The 24,267-nt window shown below is 37.5% G+C and overlaps 1 protein-coding gene across 2 annotated transcripts in view; it reads left to right on the top strand.

Moving 5' to 3' along the window:
• Nucleotides 1-24,267, top strand: part of LOC112058354 (unc-112-related protein) — a 59,376-nt gene that overhangs the window by 25,989 nt on the left and 9,120 nt on the right. The window contains exons 2-6 of one of the 2 annotated variants that reach the window (XM_024099123.2): nt 18,310-18,545; nt 20,272-20,507; nt 21,752-21,975; nt 22,508-22,721; nt 23,309-23,505. In XM_024099123.2, coding sequence (XP_023954891.1) covers nt 18,310-18,545; nt 20,272-20,507; nt 21,752-21,975; nt 22,508-22,721; nt 23,309-23,505 — 1,107 coding nt within the window. The other variant, XM_052888260.1, reaches the window with a different exon arrangement.

Raw genomic sequence — 24,267 nt, 5'->3', positions numbered from 1 at the left:
TAGAATGTGAAATAGGGGTTGAAAGTTGACATCGATTTTTACGCGGACGAAGTCGCGGGCGTCCGCTAGTATATTATAAAGAGGTAAAGTTTGTAAGTTTGTAAGTTTGTCACATTTTTTAAATGGGGTAATCTTCGGAACTACTGGTCCGATTTTAAAAATTCTTTCACCAGTAGAATGCTACATTATCGGGGAGTGCTATAGGCTATATTTTATATTGGTATCATATATATTAGCCGAGTTATCACAGTTTTTGTCATACAGGTCGGACCGAAAATCCTCTTAGGCAGACTTAGTCGCATGCGCTGCCTTAACCATTGTGTAAAATTGAAATTAATGTATGAAGACTTTATGTATCTTTAAAAGTTCTACAAAAAAGTCCGCGACACCATATACCTATCTTCTATACATTAGCAGATATAGTACCTTTTGTGTTTTAAAAATTATTAATTTTATATACTTAGGTTTGCGTCATTATTTATGCTACTTAACTTAAATCCTTATCAAAATAAATTATTTAATAATCACAAGGATGTTATGGAGATAAGATTTGCCCTTTATAGTATGTTAATTAGTTAAATAGTTTCGGAGATAATACAAAATTTCTAAAAGGCGGAATGCCGTTTATGTTTAAGCGCCAACCGCCAAATTAAGTTGAACCTTCCTCTATAGGTTTCTACGTATTTTATAGGGATCAGCATTTTTGGTTACTAAACTCTATGTAGGCGTTTTATCCATTTACCAATAGATGGCGTTGAGCAAAAACACCATATTTTTGTACGGCGCTAGGGAGATTATGCCGACTACATGATGATCGAAATTGATTGTTCATACATTGGTGTTGGTGATGAAAAATTTACTTAGATTTTGACAAGTCGATGTTAATTGTTAATGATTATGTTCTACTTCTAGGCACGTACCACGTAGGTAGTTAAAGTTAGCTAGGTACTGTTTGTCTGACTCGGTCTATTTACGTATTTGCTTTTTAGATTTAGAAATAGAGATTAGAGACATTAGAGGTGAGTCGTACTCGGCGAGAGACATACTTTAAGTTTTAATTTATAGTTTAGATATGTCGTACTTTCTTTGTTTAGGTTCAGGACCAGGTTCAGGTAATCAGGTTTAAACTTTAAATTTAAATAAATAATTTGTAATTTTATTTTATTCGTTTCGTTTCGACTTTCGACTTTCGTCATACGTATTTCGTGTAATTAGTTATTATTTCGTATTCGTTTTATGGTATTATTTCGATTGTTGTGTATATAAATTAATTAAAACTTAGTAAGTGTAATTATAGTGTTTTGTGTTAACTTAATTTTGTAAAAGATATACATACGTAGTCTATACTAATCTATATCTATACTCTATACTAATATTATAAAGAGGTAAAGTTTGTAAGTTTGTAAGTTTGTCACATTTTTTAAATGGGGTAATCTTCGGAACTATTGGTCCGATTTTAAAAATTCTTTCACCAGTAGAATGCTACATTATCGGGGAGTGCTATAGGCTATATTTTATATTTGTATCATATATATTAGCCGAGTTATCACAGTTTTTGTCATACAGGTCGGACTGAAAAGCCTCATAAACAGACTTATTCGCATGCGCTGCCTTAACTATTGTGTAAAATTGAAATTAATGTATGAAGACTTTATGTATCTTTAAAAGTTCTACAAAAAAGTCTGCGACACCATATATCTATCTTCTATATATTAGCAGATATAGTACCTTTTGTGTTTTAAAAATTATTAATTTTATATACCTAGGTTTACGTCATTATTTATACAACTAAACTTTAATCCTTATTAAAATAAATTATTTAATAATCACAAGGATATTATGGAGATAAGATTTGCCCTTTACAGTATGTTAATTACTTAAATAGTTTCGGAGACTGGACCGATTTTGCTAAGGGTAGGAGTAAGATAGAGAAGTTACAGGGTAGGTTAGGGTACGGGTAGGGAAGCGTAGGGGTAGTGTAGGGGTACGGTAGGTTTAGGGCCGGGTTTAGGGTAGTGGTAGGGTCGGGGTAGAGGTAGGGTAGTGGTAGGGTAGAGGTACGGGTAGGATAGGGAAGTGGCAGGGTAGGGGTAGGATAGGCGTGAGATAGGGGTACGGGTGGGATAGGGGTAGGAAAGGGATAGGGTACGGGGAGGGTACGGGGAGGGTACGGGGAGGGTACGGGTAGGATTGGGGTAGGGTAGGGGTAGGGTTGGGGCAGTGATAGGGTAGGGGTATGGTAGGGGTAGGGTAGGTTAGGTTAGGTTAAGGGGTAGTAGTAAAATTGACATCGAATTTTACGCAGACGAAGTCGCGGGCGTCCGCTAGTTTCTTATATAAGTCTTGAATATTTCCCTCTATAATACTCCTGTGTGGCAGTTAAGTATTAATGTGTGTTTGGGATTTAATAGTTTATTGAGCCAGAGGTGTTTTTAGTATTTTTATGCGAATAATGGCAAAGTACATACGTTGTTTTTCATTTTCCACTAATGCTTAGTCAGTTATGGTTTAAATAAGAACTTCAACTATATTCAGTCAGTATTTCGATTAGCTTAATTCGGCTTTAACTTCTCAGGTTTGATAAGTTCTTTCTCAGGTTTAATAAGTTTTTTTTTTGTTTCAGGTAAAGGTAAGGAGAATATTGCAGCGAATTTAGTGGTAAAGGGTAACTGTATCTATAATTCAATTGTTTCTCGCAAATGCATTTACAATAATGTTAAGTTTGATTTGGAACGCTCCGAAAACTTAAATTAGCCCAAATTTGACAAATTATAAAACCTTTTTGTCCATTACAACTTGTATTTTTTTTTTAATTTTTAACATCTTGGAGATTTTAGTTGAACTAAAAGTCTACTGGAATATTTAAATGTAGGCGTATTCTCATTTGAAGCCTAAATCAGGCCAAGATTGAATTATTTAATAAACGATCTACACGATCTTATATTACATGCAACCCGTGGAGCAGCTGAAGCGACTTAATGAATGGTCATTACGTCCCCTTTATTAAATCTTAGTAGGCGGTGTGGTGATTCAGTTTTATTTTAAGTAGAACAACTAGGTACATATACGGGTACTTGTGAGTTTGCACGTGCTTATGTAGTTGTAAAGTATGTGAAACAACTTTCGTTACAATCCGTTCTGTATTTTATTTTGATATTGTTGGTTAACATTTTAAGAAATGAAATATCAAGTATCTCTTATGGTGAAGGAAAATTATCGTAAAGATACCTGCATACCTGAGAATTTTCTTAATTCTCTACGTGTGTGAAGTGTACCAATTTGCGTTGGGCCAGCGTGGTAGCCTATTCTCTCACTCTGAGAGGAGACTCATTCACAACAGTGACCTGAATCTGTTAATGATGATGGTTAACATTGTCTATTTCAAGTTCTGCAATCAAAACTTGAAATAGACAATGTTATTCTGATCTTATTTAACTTTTCTTCTAAACGTCTTTGAAAGACTCATTTCTACATAATATACATATCTAGTTAAACGTATTATGTGTAGTCTATACTAATATTATAAAGATCAAAGATTTGATTGTTTGTTTGTTTGCATTGCCTTTGCATGGGTTCCGAAACTACTAAACCGATTTGTAAAATTCTTACACTATTGAGAAGCTACACTACCTCTGGGTGATATAGGCTATATTTTATCCCGGTATTTCTACGGGAATGGGAACTACGCAGGTGAAACCGCATGGCGTCTGCTAGTATAAAATAAATTATGAATAATTTTTCACTCTGTAATCGCGACAGGTGATTAAAATAATTTTATTTTTCCGTTTCAACACACGAACACGTGTTTGATTGTTCCATGACTCGTAATGCTTCGTTACGAAACTGTGTGTTGAAGGTTTTTACTCATTTGTAGCGTTTATTTTAATCACCATATCATTATATTCATCTTATGTAACTTTAATGACTACTTTGGTTAAACGTAAATAATCTTGTTGGTGTCATAAAATGTATCAAACCAAATACGCTTGAAATAATAACACTGCATAAGAGCACAGCATTTCTGATGATTGACTTATAGTAAATAATATTAGTCCAATTTTCAACGACGATTTAAAATCTGTGAATAAATCAGTGTACCAACATGAGAAGTGTAATAAATAAAATATTGAAAAACTAGAATTCTGAATGTCTTGAAAGTAGTATGCAATTCGCGTAATAATATACTCTACGTATGTGGGGTCTGCGTAAAGCTGTAGAGCGTGCTAAAAAATAATGTTTATACACATTACACATATACCTAATACCTATGCAAACAAAACATATCCCTTCTTCGGCAGTCGAGTAAAAAGAGCAGAGTATGTAAAATGTAATTGAACTGCAATTTGACTTGATGGTCATGTAGGTGTTGATAAAAAGATTTCTTATGGCACTATAACCCACGTAGTATGAAACGGTTTGCGTAACTAACAACCTAAGTTCTCTAGTATTTAGCCCGGTAACCGAAAAAGTATGGGAATTTACAAGAGTGAATATTTATTTTGATCGGGGTGATTATATTTATCGGTTGATGATATCCATTTCATATGAACATCTTTATTAGAAACGATTAGACATTGTGGTCTGCGATACCGGATAAGCAGATCATTTCACATAACATAATTGGATCTACGCCTACTTCCTTTATTGTTTTGTAGCTTTATTTGATAATATAATAAGTCTATGCCCGCTTTGTCGTTTCCTAATGAGCATCCCGCGTGCCCTAGTTTCCCCGTCTTTGATCTTAGAGCCGTTAGCGATGCATATAGCATCAACTCAATTCAGTCGTCTATCCGTGAAATATAAATTTATTTAAGCCTGTCTTAACTGCGCCTTTTGATGTTTATTTGTTGCCATAATCTATGCGACTGGGCCACACAAGTTTTGACAAAAATTATTTTGTGCTTTATCCTGTCTAATTATACTTATTGTTAAGTTTAACAATTTATATTTGTGGGTCAAACATAAAATCCACTATCTGTTTTAACATACGTATCTTCATTGAAAATGTATTAATATTGAACCATGAAGCTAGCCTTATGATGGAGTCGAAAGGTGATCGTAGTAAATACCTAAACTAAACAAGATAAACCCATTCATCCAGTTTGGGCTCTTTTGACTTTGCAAACAATTCAGAGTTAAAATAATGAAAAATAAAGTTAAAATGTATAAAATCTTGATTAAATATATTCTTAAATGTTATTCTATTTCATGGATTTTAGTATTCTATGTATTTCTGCGGGAAACAACCTGTTTCAGCGTAGCGTCATACTCCAGTTAAGGGAAAACGAATTATTGATTTAACCATATAAGGCAATACAAATCGTTCATCCTCGCGTAGTTGCATTGACGACACAATTGATAATAGCGCAGGCCGGCTAAAGGTCACTTTATCTAAATGAAACAATGAGTAATGCAAATGTTAATAAACGTTCTAATGGATGCATAATTATGTCGTTACTATGTTGTTATCTGGACAACAATATATGTATATTATTTTAATTGCACTGACGACCAGCTAACACTACCAATACAACAAAATGTCTATTTTTATCCAAATAATTTAATATACGCTTACGATAGCTTATGATATACATCAATATTGTCTTCTATGTAATATATCTATTACATATACTTATACATATAATATAACCTTAACGGTTAACGGGCAGATCAAAACCCGAAGAAAGGAAGCATAAATCCCCGTAGGACTTTTTTTGTATCTTTCCTTTTTCTGTATTATTTAAGACAAAAGGACCTTTTTTACTTTTATTAACCTTATTATTTTCATTAATATATTCTAAATCCCATGAACACGAGTACATTAAAGAAATGAAATCATCTTTTTTTGCTATGTTTCTTATGTTATAATTCCGTTAAACGTTCTATAACATCATTGGCATCTATTCTAGGAGTATCTATATCGTTTCTCACCTGTTTGGTATTTGTGCGAGTTACAAATACAACTTCACAATCAGGTGGTATCGCCTCCACGACGGAAACAGTGGGCGGAGATCTTGCGCCCACTTAGCGCTTATGTCACCGACACCTCTCATCATATATGGACAGCTGTGCGGAATACCACGACACTGTAGTACACTTATGAGGCTTTGTAAGCGACATTTAAATGGCTCGTTTGTTTCCGTACAAGCAGGAATACTTTGGACTCACTCGTGTGATCTCGCTTCTGTGTGCATATCTAAATATAAAAGTATGCGCTATTCCAAACAACAGATACAATCTAAATGATAAAGGGCATTAAATCGATCTGGCATATATCGATCTGCCGCCATTTTGATTTTTTTTAATTGCAGCGTAATTTAAGCATTTTGCCAGCTTTTATTCAAAAAAGTTCGATCCACTTTGTTCCATCCGTTCAGCCGTTATGACGTGAGTAACAAACATGCAAAATGTATTCAAACTTTCGCAGTGACCAGTATAAACAGTATAGGTTAAAATTTTGTTTAAAACATAAAACATAGGTATACTTTTTGTCTCGGCAGTATGTTCGCAGAGTTTTGGGAACTATGTAAGCAAAATATCTCAGAACAAAATGCCCTTCTTCCGTTTTCCCTACAACCTTTTCTGCTGTCAATTTTTCTGCACTTCAACACACAAAATCTTACAAAGGTTTCTATTCATAAAACGTCATGATTCTCTTTTTATTTCTCCAAAGTTTATCGATTCTTGCTTTCTCAAAACTCATTGTGTAACGGTGATTTGTTTAGGGAAAGTCGCTTCAGTGTCTGTGATAATGGTATTTTTTTGGCCATTGTACATTCTATTCACGATTTTCCATTCCGATAAGTGTTGGCTTAACATTTTATTTGTCTCCTTCACTGACTTCAAATTTGTTTTGTTTGTCGACCATTTAACGCTTGGTTTACTCGGATTGATCTATGCACTTATGTACATTAATATTCATCCAGAATACTGATGTGTTGCTCACCTTGTCAACGACAGTTTCTCAGTTGGAATCAAACTACTGAGTTATTATACGCTTTTATTTAAGTTTGTTAGTATGTTTGGGTCAAATCTTGGAAGCGAAATTATAGCCCCTTTCGGACTATCGATTGGTCTCGTAATTTGTGTACTTGGGTGTCTTCGATAACAGTACACTAATGTAGTACTATCTATGGACGTTGACTAATGTTTGAGTCGAACTCAAAATAAACTAGATAGACCCATCCATCTGGCGCTACATTTAGAGGTTTTATTTTATTTTTTAATATATTTTAACCATTATTTTTTCTTAGATACTGTAGTAGATAGTGGACTACTTTTATCATTTAAATGAATATACAGCCCTTCTAATACTAATTTTCTAATCTTTAATTCGTTGTTGATTTTTTTTCTCTATGACCTTTCTCTTTAACTACAAATTAAATATTTGAATGTTCCACAGATGTCACATTATGTTTAATGTTGAATCTTAATTATCTCTGGTCTAAACAAATCAACGTCCACGAACAACTCGCTTTGCTCCTGTTTGTTTGTCTTGCGAGTCACTTGTGGAAGATTTATTTACTTCGACAGATAACGGTTCAGTTTAACTGCTTTGTCTGTTTTATATTTTACCACACAGCGCATCGCGTGTTGTGGGTGCCTTAGTTTTGCATACACGACAAGTTTTGTTAATTACTTTGTTTAATGTTATTGCATTGTTTATGTCAAAATACATAGTCTGCGGAAATGTTTGGATACTATAATTATGTTAATGCAAAAGAAGAAATACGTATTATATATCTATTTAAACTAGAATACACCTACCAACCTGCATTGGAGCAGTGTGCTAAGTCTACACTCTATGCTCTAACTGTTTATCTATACTAATATTATAAAGAGGAAAGATTTAATTGTTCGTTTCTATGTTTTGAATAGGCTCTTGCCTACTGAACCGATTTGAAAAATTCTTTCACAGTTGGGAAGGTGTACTGTCCCCGAGTGTTATAGGCTGTATTTTAATACGGGAATTCCTACGAGAACAGAAACCACGCGGGTGAAACCGCGCGATGTCTGCTATTGTTTACGTTTTGAAATAAATACTCAATTAGGTACCAAAAGTTTAAAATGAGGCATCGAGATATCTCTTCTTTAGATTCTGCTTAATTAACTTTCACCTGTTTCACTAGTTCCGAGCAAAATATCAAGTTTTATATTGGACTAGCGGACGCCCGCGACTTCGTCCGCGTATATTTCGATGTCAACTTTACTACTACCCCTACCCTACCCTACTCCTACCCTACCCTACCCCTACCCTACCACTACCCCAACCCTACCCTACCCAACCCCTACATCTACCCTACCCCTACCCTACCCCAAACCTACCCCTACCCTACCCCTACCTTACCTACACCCTACCCCCATCCTACCCCTACCCTCCCCGTACCCTATTCCTTTCCTACCCCTATCCCACCCGTACCCCTATCTCACGCCTATCCTACCCCTACCCTACCACTTCCCTATCCTACCCGTACCTCTACCCTACCACTACCCTAAACCCGGCCCTAAACCTACCCTACCCCTACGCTTCCCTACCCGTACCCTACCCTACCCTGTAACTCTCTATCTTACTCCAGTCCTTCGAGAGTGGTGGTATGACCAAGAGAAATAGAGACTTCTATGCTAATAATATAAAGAGGTAAAGTTCGTGTGGTTGTAGGAGGTAATCTCTGAATCTACTGGACCGATTTGGAAAATTGTTTTACCAATAGAAAGCTACGTTATTTGCGAGTGTTATAGGCTATGTTTGATCCCCATATTCACTCGGGAACGGGAACTACGTAAATGAAAGCGCCGGGCGTCATATAGCGGAATTTCTGCGTCTTTTAGAAATTTTGTATTATCTCCAAAACTATTTAAGTAATTAACATACTGTAAAGGGCAAATCTTATCTCCATAATATCCTTGTGATTATTAAATAATTTATTTTAATAAGGATTAAAGTTTAGTTGTATAAATAATGACGTAAACCTAAGTATATAAAATTAATAATTTTTAAAACACAAAAGGTACTATTTCTGCTAATATATAGAAGATAGATATATGGTGTCGCGGACTTTTTTGTAGAACTTTTAAAGATACATAAGTCTCGATACATTAATTTCAATTTTACACAATAGTTAAGGCAGCGCATGCGAATAAGTCTGTTTAAGAGGATTTTCAGTCCGACCTGTATGACAAAAACTGTGATAACTCGGCTAATATATACGATACCAATATAAAATATAGCCTATAGCACTCCCCGATAATGTAGCATTCTACTGGTGAAAGAATTTTTAAAATCGGACCAGTAGTTCCGAAGATTACCCCATTTAAAAAATGTGACAAACTTACAAACTTACAAACTTTACCTCTTTATAATATTAGTATAGATTAGTATAGATTAAGAACAAAAACTGAAAAAATAACAAAAAACTGAACATCACACGGGTGTAGTCGCGGGCGTCCGCTAGTTGTAATATGTAATGTATGAGCAACTTGATACATAGTTATTTATATCGCGTCTTGATAATTTTGTCATTAAATGCAACACATATTTATCATTAATGCCTAGACAATATCAATGAAATATGCCGTCGCGACGCCAGTGCAGGAAGCTAACAGAAATAGAACGTCTTGTCCTACATAGTCGGAGCTACTGATAAACTCGACAGTCGAAATATAATAATTATCTATGAGAAAATACAACCGACTTCAAAACCTAAAAACGTTATCACTAAACTAAAAAGCGAAAAATAACATCATAATATGTTCTACCTGCTGATCAGTATGAAGGCGGTGCTAAGCCGGTGATGTATTAATTCAAGCCATGTGAGAATATCTTATAGTGTTGTTTCATGTGGTCCTGTCAGAAATGGCTTAAATTAAGACAACACCGGCTAAGCACCGACTTCATACTGATCAGCAGGTAGAACATATTATGATGTTATTTTTCGCTTTTTAGTTTAGTGATAACGTTTTTAGGTTTTGAAGTCGGTTGTATTTTTTTTATTAAAATTTTTATTATTTTTCCATTTTTAGTGTAAAATTTCATCTCAAACGAATACATCAGACCCCTAATAACAGTCACAACCCATCTTGGTACAAAATTCTCAGCAATACAAATTAATCAAGCCCAAGCACAAGGTGACCTTGGTCTTCGTCATCAGACCCCTAATAACAGACACAGCTCATCTAGGTAGAAAGTTCTCAGCAATACGAATTAATCAAGGCCAAACACAAGGTAGTTACGGTAAACTGTTAAGGAGTTCCCTTAATTGTAATTGGTCTTCATCACCAAACCCCTAAATGACAGTCACAACCTATCTATGTGGAAAGTTCTCATTAATACAAATTAATCAAGCCCAAACACAAGGTAACTGCTGTAAATCGCCGAGGAGTTCCCTCGCCTGTTTTATGGCTCCATCATCAGATCGATTTTAAACCTTCATGAAATTGTAGTGCTTAAAAGTACTAAATGGAAAAGTTTACGAACACACTAGACACCCATATAATTTTCGAAAGTTCCCCTCAATTTCTCCAGGATTCCATCATCAGATCTTGACATGATGGCAATGGGACCAAATGGGGACTATACCGTTTCAAACAAAAAAAGAATTTTTGAAATCGGTCCAGCCGTCTTTGAGTAATCGGTGTACATACATAAAAAAAAAAAAAAAAAATACCGACCGAATTGAGAACCTCCTCCTTTTTGAAGTCGGTTAAAAATTGAATTTCTTCGTATTGTAGTGCAGGCTCAATTGTAGAAATAATCCAAAAGTGGTGACGAAAGTGGTTTTTATGCACATTTTTTTAATATATTGACGATGCGCCTCCGTGGCGCAGTTGTATGCGCGGTGGATTTACAAAACGGAGGCAGATTGAGATTTTTTTAATTAGTCCAGGTCTGGCTGGTGGGAGGCTTCGGCCGTGGCTAGTTACCACCCTATCGGCAAAGACGTACGGCCAAGTGATTTAGCGTTCCGGTACGATGCCGTGTAGAAACTGAAAGGGGTGTGAAATTTCACCCTTCTCCTAACAAGATAGCCCGCTTCCATCTTAGACTGTATCAACACTTACCATCAGGTGAGATTGTAGTCACAGTACTCCTCGAGTATGGTATATAGGTAATTACTATGGAAGGAATATAGGCTGACAAACCTATGCTCTTTCCAGCTTTAGCTTCAGGAATAGTTGCATTTGTAGGTATCGTTTCTTCGCCATAAATGGGTAGATATTATAAACGAGCATTTTGTTGTGCGAGCGTTGAAGATAAGTAACAGCTGTCTGTCTGTCTGCACTTTGTTTTATCTCGATAACTTGAGATCTTTCCGCGCACACTTTATTTATGATTTTCAATCCGTGTCTGTTGAAACATCTTCGAAATACACTAACAAGATACAAGAGGAGATAAGACGCAGTAAAATCAAGTCAAGTTTCAGCGAAAATATTTATGCTTCTCGTACCATTGAGTGTTTGACTGGGTGCACACTTGATGGTGAGTGCATCACTTCGAAATGTACGTCGCTTTGAAAAATAAGTTTTATTATTTAGTCACTCGGTCTACCGCCACGGTTTCTTTCGCGTAGCACCGATGAGAATATAGGAATAAAATATAGCCCATGTTACTCGGTGATAATGTAGCTTTCGATTGATTAAAGAATTTTTGTAATCGGTTTAGTTATGGCGTAAAAGTGTAAGAAAAAAACAAACTCATAGTCGCGTTTTTATAATATTCGTTTTAACCATGGTCCTCTTCTTCTTCTAACTAACCCAAAAGCTTATGGGTGAGAGGACGAAAATGGTTCAACAGGGGACCGAAGTTTAATCCTCTTGGACTTTTTGGACTTGGATTGAATTTTGGCTATTTAAAGGCATTTCTCACGTTTCTGAAAAGCAAACGGCAGTACGCGGCATACTATACAAGTCATGTAGGCAGTGACCAACACACGCTCAATTATAGTCGTTTGTGGCTAGCATAACTACGGTGCTATTGAGGGGATTTCCAACAGCTAATTAGAGGAAAACGGTTCATCAAAAAATTATATGACAAATATTCTTAAATAAAAAAAATTAAGCCATAATTTAGGGCCAATAATAATCGAACTCAGCAACCCGGTAGTATTTGGACTATTTATAAGCGCTTCGCCTAAGGACGTCGATTCTTCGAACACACACTGTCCATTATGCAAAACGATAATCGCAAAACATGATTTAGCATCATCTCGTCTGCTTCTCAGAAAATCGCTATCAGTTTTAAGTTGCAAAGCGCGCATATCATTTATGCATAAAAATTCGATACATGGATGCCTATTGCCTCTATAAAAGATCAACACGTGTACTGATGTTATTGGAATTTAACCCTTAAACCAATTGTTATAAGATTGACTACCGAACGTCAATATTTATATGTGTTGATAAGGCTCGTTTGCCACCTCAACATTGAGGCGCCACCATTTAAGGGACAGTTAAACGACAGTTGGAATAATTAATTAATCCCAAGTCAACAACAACATCAATTACATAAGGTCTAATTAAAATACTCGGATGCGTATCTCAAGGACTTGTGGTGGAGTTTCTACGTCTTTGGATTATCGGTTATGCTTATCTGTTGGGTTTATCTTTATAGGCTGCAAGACTACAAGGCTTTCCGCCAGGACTGTGTGCTTTATTTATTTAAAAACGACTTATAGGGTAGTCAGTTTACATAACTTCGCTTGACTCTCCTTTTGTTGTTTAATAAATATACATTTAATCATTTTTTCCGACAATTGATATAAGGTAATGTTTTGAAGTAATAGACAAATTAAAATCTCTTTAGGAAATTAAGAAAGGAGAAATCCGGAATTGAGCCCACTCTTCAGAACGATACAGAAATAAAAACTGTCTTGTAAAAGTCTTGTATTTTTTTAACTAGATTACTCCATTGAAATCTTAGATTTAGAAATAATATTAGCCAACAGGGCAAATAGCCTGATTTCATTATTTTCACACTGATCCAGCTTTACAAATGCGTATTTCACTGATTGACTTTGGTTGTCAGCTGTCTATGAAAATGCGCGCTGTCTTTGAATGTGAACGTCATTAGATACGTTTGTTTGCCAGTAAATTCATTGTATGTATTCTCAAACTGACAGTTTTCCTACATATCTCAAAAAATCCCTAGAAAAAAGTTTCCACCAGACCAATTTTCAGCGTTGTATCGTTTGAATCTTTTGGGCCCGAGTTTGTACGGCGAATGGGTTTCTCCTTTATAGCCGATTATATCAGAATATTCTGGTGATATTACAAAATTTTGAGAGGCTGCCGATATCAGAGCTCCATATAGTTCAAGTAAATGATAGGTAGATAGGTATTTAGTCCGAAATATTTTTCCCAAAATGCAATGAGTTCTGCCTGTCCACCAAAGCGGAGCGAGGGAGCGTAGCGGAGAAACGGACTAATGCGGAGCGGAGTTGCGTACTGTGTCTGAGGCTGTGACTTCCCCGAAAACACTTCTCTGCTCCGTTTCCGGTTACCGGTTTTATATTAATGCTTTTTTAAACTAGCTCGTAAGTCCCTGCACACTTAAGAGGAGCGGAGATTTTGTGGAATTCCTTTGGTTAACATTTCTCCGTATCTCGGCTCTACTGCCTCGCTTCCGCTTCGGTGGACTGGCAGCCTAAAACGAACACATGCGACTTCGTTCACGAATATTTTTTTTTATTGAACATTAAACGCGGAATAATTCCGTCATACATATAATTATAGTTTTCGCAAAACTTTAGCAAGTTATGCAAAAATAATTTTTTTTTCATCATATTTCAAATATATTTATTCATAATTTAGGTTACGGAGCTCAGGGAAGTAAAGCTCTCAAAAGGAACATTAATTCTTTCCGTTTTTGCAACATTTTTCATTGATGCCCCGCTCCTAGCTAGCCGTAGCCTGATGTATGTATGCTTGCTTGATAAATGGAATATCCATCACGAAAATAATTTGTCCCTCCGAACTAGTACTTCCTGATATAAGCGCGTTGAACCGAACAAAACAAACTCTTCAGCTTTATGATATTTTTAAACTATTTATTTATTTTTATTCCATTTTATACAATCGGTAAAGAATAAAAAATAAGCTAATTGGTTAAAATATAAGTATAACTAATACCAAATCCTCACTACGCGCCCAATAAAAACTCAAAACTAATATACAACGTACATGGAAGTAAGGCTATGTCCCTGTACAATCTTTGCTTATGATAATGCATCGTTATAATGTATGGTTTGTAATCTGTATGAATGAAGGGGTTCACCCACGCCTGAATAAAGTTCACAATGGATTATTACCAGACTCGGTTTACGCCTGGATTAGTCGTTGGCCTTCAGAACTTACTATTACGAATGTATTTGTATAATGAAAACGCAAGAAAGCCAAATTTATGTCGGTACTTTAAGATTAATACCTAAAAAGACTTTTTTGAAATTTGTGTCTTTTGTCTTGTTCCAGCATCATTTATAAACAATTGAATCAACTTCGAACGATTAGAAGCATTTTAGGTTTTGTGTTACTGAATTTGAACATAAGGAAAAACGATATCTAAAAGTAAAAAGAAAACTTTTTGCGCCGAGTCAGTAAGAAGTAAAGCATCATTCTTTAGTTGAGTTCTTACTATGGCTCAACTACAGTTGTTTTCTTAAGATACCGTCTGTTTTATTAACTTTTCAATACTTTTTTTTTATTGTAACACGAGTTCTGCGAACAGACATGTCCATTCGAAGAGACTAATATGGGAGCCACCGCCTGGGTTGCAACTGCTGAGCCATATATGGTTTTTATTTTAATTCTGCCACTTTGAAACAATATTCTGATGATTGTCGAAGAATACACTTATACATAATATAAACTTTCAATCCAATTCTGAAAAGCTTTCGTATGTAAAAATGACCGCGGTCTAAATTATGACTACAATACACTATTCAAGACGAGACTATGACTACAATATGAATACAAGACGAGACTGGAACCTTAGATAAAAGTCAAACTCCCAGTTCGATTTGAAACTGAGTATTATTCAAACAAAATTACGTCATCATCATCATCATATCAGCCGATGGACGTCCACTGCAGGACATAGGCCTTTTGTAGGGACTTCCAAACATCACGATACCGAGCCACCTGCATCCAGCGAATCCCTGCGACTCGCTTGATCTCGTCAGTCCACCTGGCGGGGGGTCGACCGACACTGCGCTTTGTAGTGCGGGGTCGTCATTCCACCTTGACACCCCAACTTCCATCAAAATTACGTGCGTTTATTTATTTGATTTCTAATCTTAGTCTAAGTAATTTTTTTAAGATAATAATTTTATATGTATGATGTTATTGACTTTCAAAGTAAGATGGCAGTTTTGACTCGATTCATTCAAGGTCATTAACTAACTGAACATAATCTGTATACCCCGCAATAATAAGCAGACCGTATAAACACTCGTATGTCACTGTATTTAACAAATTCGTTACATTCAAAGCCGCTGAGTCACTGTTACGGTCAGTACACATTTCTCGAGGCCACATTTTTGTGTTCTCGGAAAACTGTGACTGTGGGTTTCAATAAAATTGATCGCACGAGAGTCGTAATCCGAGGGTGACGAGCAGCGCCGGCCCGAAGTAAATTTTAGAACGGAGCGAGATCCAATTATGGCGCCTCTCCTGTTTGCTCCTAATAATATATACCTATACCAATTGTGAGTGCAAAGTAAGTACGGAATGTGAAGATCTCGATCACACTCTGGAGTGACCAACGTTCTTTACCATTTAGGCGCCCTCTAGGATTTGGCGCCTGGAGCAACTGCTCGACGAGGCGTAACGCCCAAAGCAACCTCAGACTTCTTTAATTAAATTTCTTCCGATTCCTAACTTCAATCTAGTCCACAAGGTTCCCGATATCTTACGTCAGCAATGGGCATAGCATGCGAGCAACGAGATATATAGTGTGACGGCCTCCATGGCGCAGTGGTGTGCACGGTGGATTTACAAGACGGTCCTGGGTTCGATCCCCGGCTGGGCCGATTGCAGTTTTCTTAATTGGTCCAGGTCTGGCTGGTGGGAGGCTTTGGCCGTGGCTAGTTACCACCCTACCGACAAAGACGCACCGTCAAGCGATTTAGCGTTCCGGTACGATGTCTTGTAGAAACCGAAAGGAGTGTGGATTTTCATCCTCCTCCTAAATCAAGTTAGTCCGCTTCCATCTTAGACTGCATCATCACTTACCATCAGGTGAGATTGTAGTCAAGGGTTAACTTGTAAAAGAATAAAAAAAAAAAATTGTACCTGAGAAATTCCATTTACTCGCGTACTCACCACTGTACCGCTCAGAAATGACGGCATAGTGTTCAGCGTTATTTTCTGATATACCTAGTAACAGCCTTCTAAGCGTTATTCACGTTGGGTCATTTCACAGTGTAATTTTTGTTCAAGGGCTTGTAGTCTATAATGTTCCCCGGGTTGAAGAATTTTCATGTGTTTATACAATTAATATTGTGTTTGTGTTTTACTAAATATATCAGCTCGTTGTCTGTTGTTTATTATACGGAAAATTAATTAAAAAATATGTAGGTAGGTAGGTATAACCTACTAGTTTAATAATTGAAATTATGTTATTAATGTATTTTTTCCTGTTACGTTTTTCTAGATTTTTCCTACATTCGCATTCAGTGCTACAACTGTGTAGGTATAGTCAAAATACGAATTCAAAATTCAAATTCAAATTCAAAATTCAAAATTCAAATTCGAATTCAAATTCAAAATTCAAAATTCATTTATTTCAAGTAGGCTCAGTTTACAAGCACTTTTAACACATCAGTTGACTATTTGTAAAGATTCTACCACCGGTTCGGAAGGCAGGTTCTGCTGAGAAGATACCGGCAAGAAACTCAACAGTTGCTCTTTTGAAAAAGTCATACAGTATTATAATTTACAATTGATATCCGAGACTATTGGTAGAGGAATTTTCCATAATGTACAAATTGTATGTTTAGTGCCTACCCTAATTAAAGTACCTACGCTAAAATCAAGACCTTACCCCCTCACCCCGAGCCGTCCACCCCAAGTCGCTGAGAGCATAAATCAGACACCGTTTAAGATTACGACGAAATGAATACTCGAATAACTAACTACCAAAGGCTTTAGTTCATTGCGCTATGACTCACAATGGTATAGTGTCTATCGGTACAGTCAGCTTTATTTAGGATTCGGATAGATTACATTATTACAGTCTCTACCGATATTCTTGCAAGATTTGTTAGGTAGGTACAGTTCGCTTCTTGAAAGTTTGCCGCGATTCACCATAAAATACGCTGCTCTGATGCATGATGGCGGGTTAAGGAGTTGAGACCTGAGCATTGTAAAGCCCTGCAAGCAAGAGCAAGATTTTTTTAATAAATCTTTAATATTGTTTGTATATTTCTTTGTAGTATACATTATTAACATTTTAGATAAAATTACCACACGACTGAAAAACTTCTTTAGCTCTACGTTCGTTCGTAATCGTATCGCCCGATTACACTTTTTGTAACGCAGTCACCAGCTTAATTCCCAAGTTAAGTTTGTGTAAAGACATTCAATAAGTAAATTTCACTCTTAACATGCTGATAAGTGTACTATAATGAGTTCTTGTGTCATGTCATCCACCCAGTGGCCACGTGAGTCATGCATACTGAAGCGAGAGGAGAAATTGTGGCTTGTTTTGAACCCATTTGCCTCATTTACTTAATACTAACGAACATAGACACGCTATTCTAAATATTTTAAGCATAATGACGTCACTTAGTAGGCCTGTAATGACGCACGCGTCATATATCGAGACTAGCTGACGTCGCGCGGCTTCACCCGCGTGGTTCCCGTTCCCGTAGGAATATGGGGATAATATATAACCTTCCTTGATAAATGGGCTATCTATGGGCTGGGGACGGATTTTAAACTGAGATCAACTCGAGCTTATTGAGCATCTTAGGCCTAAGGCCGTCTAGCCAAATATTTTTAATATCCTGAGTCTAACCATTTAGGTATTAATACCTAGCGAATGCTCACTTGGAATTCAGTTTTTTACAAACCCTGCGGGAACCATGATTTTACCGGGATAAAAAATAGCCTTTATGTTACTCAATAACCTCCACTATTTTCCAGAGAATCAGTCCCATTAAATCGGTTCAGCCGTTTCGAAAATATGCCAGAAAAACAGACAAAAAGTTTGAATGTGTTTTAGTATTGTGTAAATAAACTAATAAGCATTTGGAAAACATAGTTTTTAAATCACAGACAGACACTTTTAAATGTATTTTTATTAAAAATTGTTTCAGAGTTCAAAAAGGACTGGTCAGACCATGCGTTGTGGTGGCCGACGCGCAACAAATGGCTGTCCCGACCCAAGCACACCCTGGACCAGTACGGCGTGCACGCAGATGCGGCGTTACACTTTACGCCCATGCATAAGCCGCTGAGGATACAGCTGCCCGACCTGAGATACATCGACTGCAAGATCGACTTCTCCATTGACACGTTCAGCGCGGTCGTGCAGCTGTGCAAAAGTCTTGGTAAGTGTCGACCTTCATGCACGCAGACGTAGCAATACATTACACGCCCATGCACATACACAAGTCGTTGCGGATACAGGTACCCGACCTGCGATACATCGACTGCAAGATCGACTTCTCCATCGACACGTTTAACGCGGTCGTGCAGCTTTGCAAAAGTCTTGGTAAGAACCATAATATTCTTAGTGTGTGTCTTGTATGTATACGCGCATGAACCTGTTGCCGCGACATCAGCCTATTGGACTGGATATAGGATTAGGAGCTTAGATCTACTACGTAGCTCTAATACAGGTTTGCAGCCTTCAGGTGATAACATTTGATTTTGTAACGATCACTATCAGAAGTTAATAATAGTAACCCGGAATGACGGTTTAACGTCCTCTAAGAGGCACGGGGGTGTAACACTACCAACTTTCCAGCTCCGTGCTGAGAATTTTAACTGAGAAATTCTTGGAGGAACGAAAAACCACAATCTTTAATATAAAACCTGAATATTTTATAGTCCAATCCAATACCTCGCGAGCCAAAGTCACATAGGGTTTCCATTGGACAAACGAGGCATATGAGTTGGTTAAACACTTTATTTTTATGTAATAACTCTTATTGAATTAAATCAGTAACACTAAAAATAATCATAAAAAGATACCTACTAGATACTAGATATTAAAGTATTATCTTACAAGAGTGCTAAAATCCGTGCCTGAATATCGATCAGTGATAACGACCAGTTTATCTTGGAAGGGTCGATTAATTTTGCAGCTGCCATGACTAGGAAGGACTAGGAAATATCGCTTTGCCAAATTTCCCATTACGTCATCATCAGTCTACTTTATTGGTCGATTTGTGACCACTAAGGAGTAGAGTGGCCAGGCCAATCTTCTTATAGGGGAAGGAGTTTCAGGACTATTGCGCTACGTCAATGCGGGCTTAAGTATCCATCAATATCGTTTTGCCAAAGTTCCCCTTTAAGTTTACGTCATCATCCGTCTATTCTTAATTGTCTATTTGTTTAAGGAGTAGAGTGCCAGGCCAATCTACTCCTTATCTACCCCTCTCTAAAGGGGAAGGACTTTCAGAACTATTGCGCTACGTCAATGCGTAGATCAACAAGATCTAGCATAGATTAGGTAATGATCAATATCAGTTGATGATAATGATCAGGTTACTATAACATGCTCTTCAAGGACCAGTAATTTCTTGTATCACCAAGTTTCCAACTCTATGATAATGACTCGGATAGCATACCACGCTCTTCAAGGCCCAGGAATTGCATGTATCGCCAATATCGCAACTCCAGGTTGATCAAAATATTTCAAGTTTTGACTCAGGACTGGAACTCATGGATCAACACCCTGATAGCTAGATATACCTTTTTTAATAACAACAACAAGCTACACTCCAAAAGTGTCTACCGTATATATCTAAACATGAGTTGCCAAAAGTATTCACAAAATGAGGGACCGCAATCTTGTTCTAAGACCAACCCTCCAGATAAAAGAGGCAGTCAGTTATCCTTTTAATTATAACTGACTGTGACGTCACTCGGGTCTTAGCTGAAAATCAGCGCCAGGTATTGCATTTTTTGCAGTTCCTGGCATTCATGGTGAGCTGTAAGCCCATTCTCTTTAATTCCAATAGGATGTACCGTTTGTGACACTAAAGTGAATAAATGTATTTTCTTGCTTTCTTTCTTCTTTCATTAATATTTACATATATTTATTTCCAGGTATAAGACATCCTGAGGAACTATCACTATGTTATCCTCTCGAGCCGTCACACTTGAAACAGAACTATCAGAATCTGAAAGAGGCGAAGAAGCTAAAGTCGACGCAGGCACCGGACACAAATACCTTCATAGCGGCCACCAGGGGCTCCTCGAATAGCTTGGACAGATCCATCGCTTGTCCGGCGACACCACCGCCTCCACGCTCCTTGTCTGCTACGCCAGTGGCTTCGGCACAGGTAAAGAAGATGTTCGAAATTGGGCCCACTTTTCAGAACGATACAGAGATGAAAAATGTACTTAAAATATTGTATATTTTACTAGATTACTCCATTAGAATCTATGCCGAAATAATATTCCCCAACTGGTAAAATAAGCTGATTTCATTATTTTCACACCGATCCAGCTTTGAAAATGTATATCGTAGTGATTAAGATATCCTCTTTGATACGTATTTGACTGATTGTCAGTTGTCTTTGCAAACGCGGGCTGTCAATATCAGAGTGTCAAACAATGACTGAAGTTATTGTCAAATATCAATATTAACATTAGCCTTCACCGAACAATCTCCATCGTGCCTCCTCCATCTACTCGACACTGGCGAGATAAACAGTGCCCAGTTGGCACAAATGAAAGCCATAAAGAAGAATTGAATTGAATATTAACATTGTCAATGTCAAGTTAGTGACAAATTCTTACTAAAACTGTCGCCTCTCAGTTAGACACAGATAATGCAATTAATTTCATATCAAAGGGCTACGAATTTTTGCCCACCTGTAACAAGTAATTAAACTGATACATATACATATATACACTGATACATTAATATACATTTTTCGAAAATTGGCCTCATGAGTTCTTCTTAATTGTCTTAATTTATGGCTAAATAAGTGTACATAACTACATAGACTTGTTACGAGTTATAAGGAAAACGTCAGTTGTTTTTCTATACGTAAATACGATTATGGACCACAGTGTGCGTTTTATGTTAAAGTTCATTTGATATAAAACATTTATAATAATACGTTCATTCATAACGTACTCAATTGGTCCTTTAAACGTTGTGGTGACGCCAGTTATCGAGTGAAAAAATTTTTAGTGACTGGCTCAATAACTCCAATCGGTGCCATGACTTTTCGTATGTCTAAAAAAATCATGATTAATAATAATCATAATAATCAGTCTTGATTTAAAGCAGAAAAAGAAAAAATGATAAATCAGTAATTGTTGATCTTGTATTACCATTTTGGCAATTTTAGGTTAGGGCTATAGCTTAGCAAATTCGTTCATAACACTCCCAATGGTCCGTGGGAGCCGGGAAAGGGGGCAGCGCCCCGCGCGCACGACTTCATACCCGCGCAGTACTCCCCCTGCCGTCGCCCGCATATCATGCGAGTGTCATCAACGAACTTGCCAAGCTATAGTTAAAAAAAACCAAAGATATGTTAATAAATAAAGCTTAACTTAAATATAATAATTTCAGAACGGCACTCTCAGACGTTATGGAGGTCACATTCAAAGCACACAATCGGATGGGTCCAGCGACGGTGGTTACTGTGGGACGCCACCTCGAGCTGCGTCTATGGACGCTCTGGACTCTCTGGCAGATCTCTCTCTTGCTGATTCACCCCTGGAGCCTGATAGCCAGTCGCGGGAATCGCTCCTTACACCAAAGTCACTCATGGAGCGCGCGAGAATGAACGTCGGGTAAGCCTCGGTTCATTTCTATTAAATCTTCGACAAAGTAAAGACAAAGTATAGTATAGAAAGTCTAGTCGTATTCATACAGACAGAGAGACAAGAAATTAAAAAAAATCTTGATCTGGTACTCATTTCTGAACTCCCCAATTCGATTTTTGTTGATTTTCTTCAAAGTACAGACACTCGATTTCTACTCACTTTTCGTTCGTTTATAACCCATATTCGGGTCACTGCTGAGCTCAAGTCTCCTCTCAGTATGAGAGATCAATGCGGATTAGCAGACTTCACACACGCAAAGAATTAAGAAAATTCTCTGGTATGCAGTATTTCTCACGATGTTTTCTTTCACCGTTTGAGAGACTTGATATTTATTTTCTTAAAATGCACACAACTGAAAAGTTGGAGGTGCATGCCTGCATGCATGCGGATTGGAACCCACACCTTCCGGAATCGGAAACAGGAAAAAAAATTCTGTAGTCTATGGTTTTCATACTAAACTGCCCAGTATGACGTAATCTTTGCATTTCCTTTTCCTCAGATGGCTAGATTCATCGTTGTCAATCATGGAGCAATACGTTCGAGAGTGGGACACCCTGCAGTTGCGGTTCAAATTCTACTCCTTTTTCGACCTGACTCCACGAGCGCAGGACGCTTCCCGGCTCAACCAGATGTACCAGCAGGCTCGCTGGCAAATCCTCAACCAGGAAGTGCATTGTACTGAAGAGGAAATGCTGTTGTTTGCTGCACTACAGGTATGCTTGCCTTTCTTAATAAACTAAAAACTTTTTTACATTTTAAACGACCTTTAGGCTCAGTGGATTCTGTGGTTCTAAACAGGGAAGTCTTCTTTGATTCCCACTTCGGGGCAGTTTAGAGTTTTATATTTCCAAAGCATACAATACCTGGAAAGATCCCAAGCGACTTAGTGTTCAGGTATGATGTCGTAGAATCCGTCAGAGGTATGGGTAGAATAAAGTTGTACTTCTTCCAAGTAAGCCTGTTTCCATCTTAATCTTTGGTCTCTTAATCACGCCGCACGCCGTAGACACGCTGACTGCGACGGAACAAAAAACCACTCTTAACGTTTATCATACGATTACGTGTCCGACGCCGCATGCCGCACACCGGTGCGGTGCTTTGACTCGGGCGCAAAAGCCGATAACAACCGAAGTTGAGGAAAGCGTAGCAAGTTTGTACGAAGCGAAGCGAAGTTTGTTTATACAATATCTACGAGTCCTATTTAATCCGCAATCAACTAGTCAGTAGTGCATTGGTCCTTCGAGCCGGATCTTGTCGTCAAATAAAAATGTATTCTTCCATGTGTGTATGTATCTTTCAGCTTCAAATAGAGCTGCAAACCCTCGCCGGAGGCGGCGTAGACGCCAACGACGGGTCGGGCGCTGGGTCTGCCACCGCGCCTGAGGACGAGATAGACGCCGCGCTGAGCGAGCTGCAGGTGCAGCTGGAGGGCGGGCCGCCCGCGCGCGCCGACATCACGCACGTGCCCGAACTGGCCGGCTACTTGAAGTACCGAGGGTGAGACAGATTTGTTTTTGAAGTAAAAGTTCTTTCCTCACGCTTGACTTGGGAATAAGTTGCGTTAGGATTGGGCACTACAATAGACCAGTTGGTAAATGTCTTACGAAAACTGTAATCGGGCGAGGCTTTTAAGATGTGTGTTTTCTTCTGCAGGAATAGTGAAACAGTGTACGTTATTCTACTTATTCGCTCTACCAGTAGATGGCGTTATTATAAAAATTTTAAACAATACTTTTTTGTACCTGCCTGAGGCTCATATGTTCAGTCGTGTGGTTTTTATAGAATTTGGCTATATATTTTAACAGCAGATACCCCGATTGTTCTATACTGATACTGTTCCACCCGATTAGATCTCATTGCAATACGGGGACAAAAAATGTAAAATGATACTCACAAGTAACGTAGCTTTCTTTCTGTTGGTAAAAGTTAGCTCAAGAGACATGGTTAAGCTCCACACTTCAGTTTATATACATCTACGCATGATTACTGATATTATGTATATTATATATATGTACTTATGATTTATTAATTGTTTTTCTATTATATTCCCGACGGCGTGCAAAGGAAGTGTCGCGGCAATAACTGTGTATTCTCGTAAGGACAAAATTTTGTTACCCCTAAAATTTGTTTGCACAAAATATCTCTTGTAACATAGTACGAATTTGTTTCCTTTATCCGCCTACCCTGGTTAATAACCCACACTTAAACCATCCCTATGCATACAGGCATGCAAGAGAATATTCTTATCAATTTTATTCA

This window comes from Bicyclus anynana, chromosome 21, assembly GCF_947172395.1.
Source record: "Bicyclus anynana chromosome 21, ilBicAnyn1.1, whole genome shotgun sequence".
NCBI lineage: Eukaryota > Metazoa > Arthropoda > Insecta > Lepidoptera > Nymphalidae > Bicyclus > Bicyclus anynana.
The sequence above is the reverse complement of the archived record's forward strand: the minus strand, read 5'-3'. Positions and strand labels throughout refer to the sequence as shown.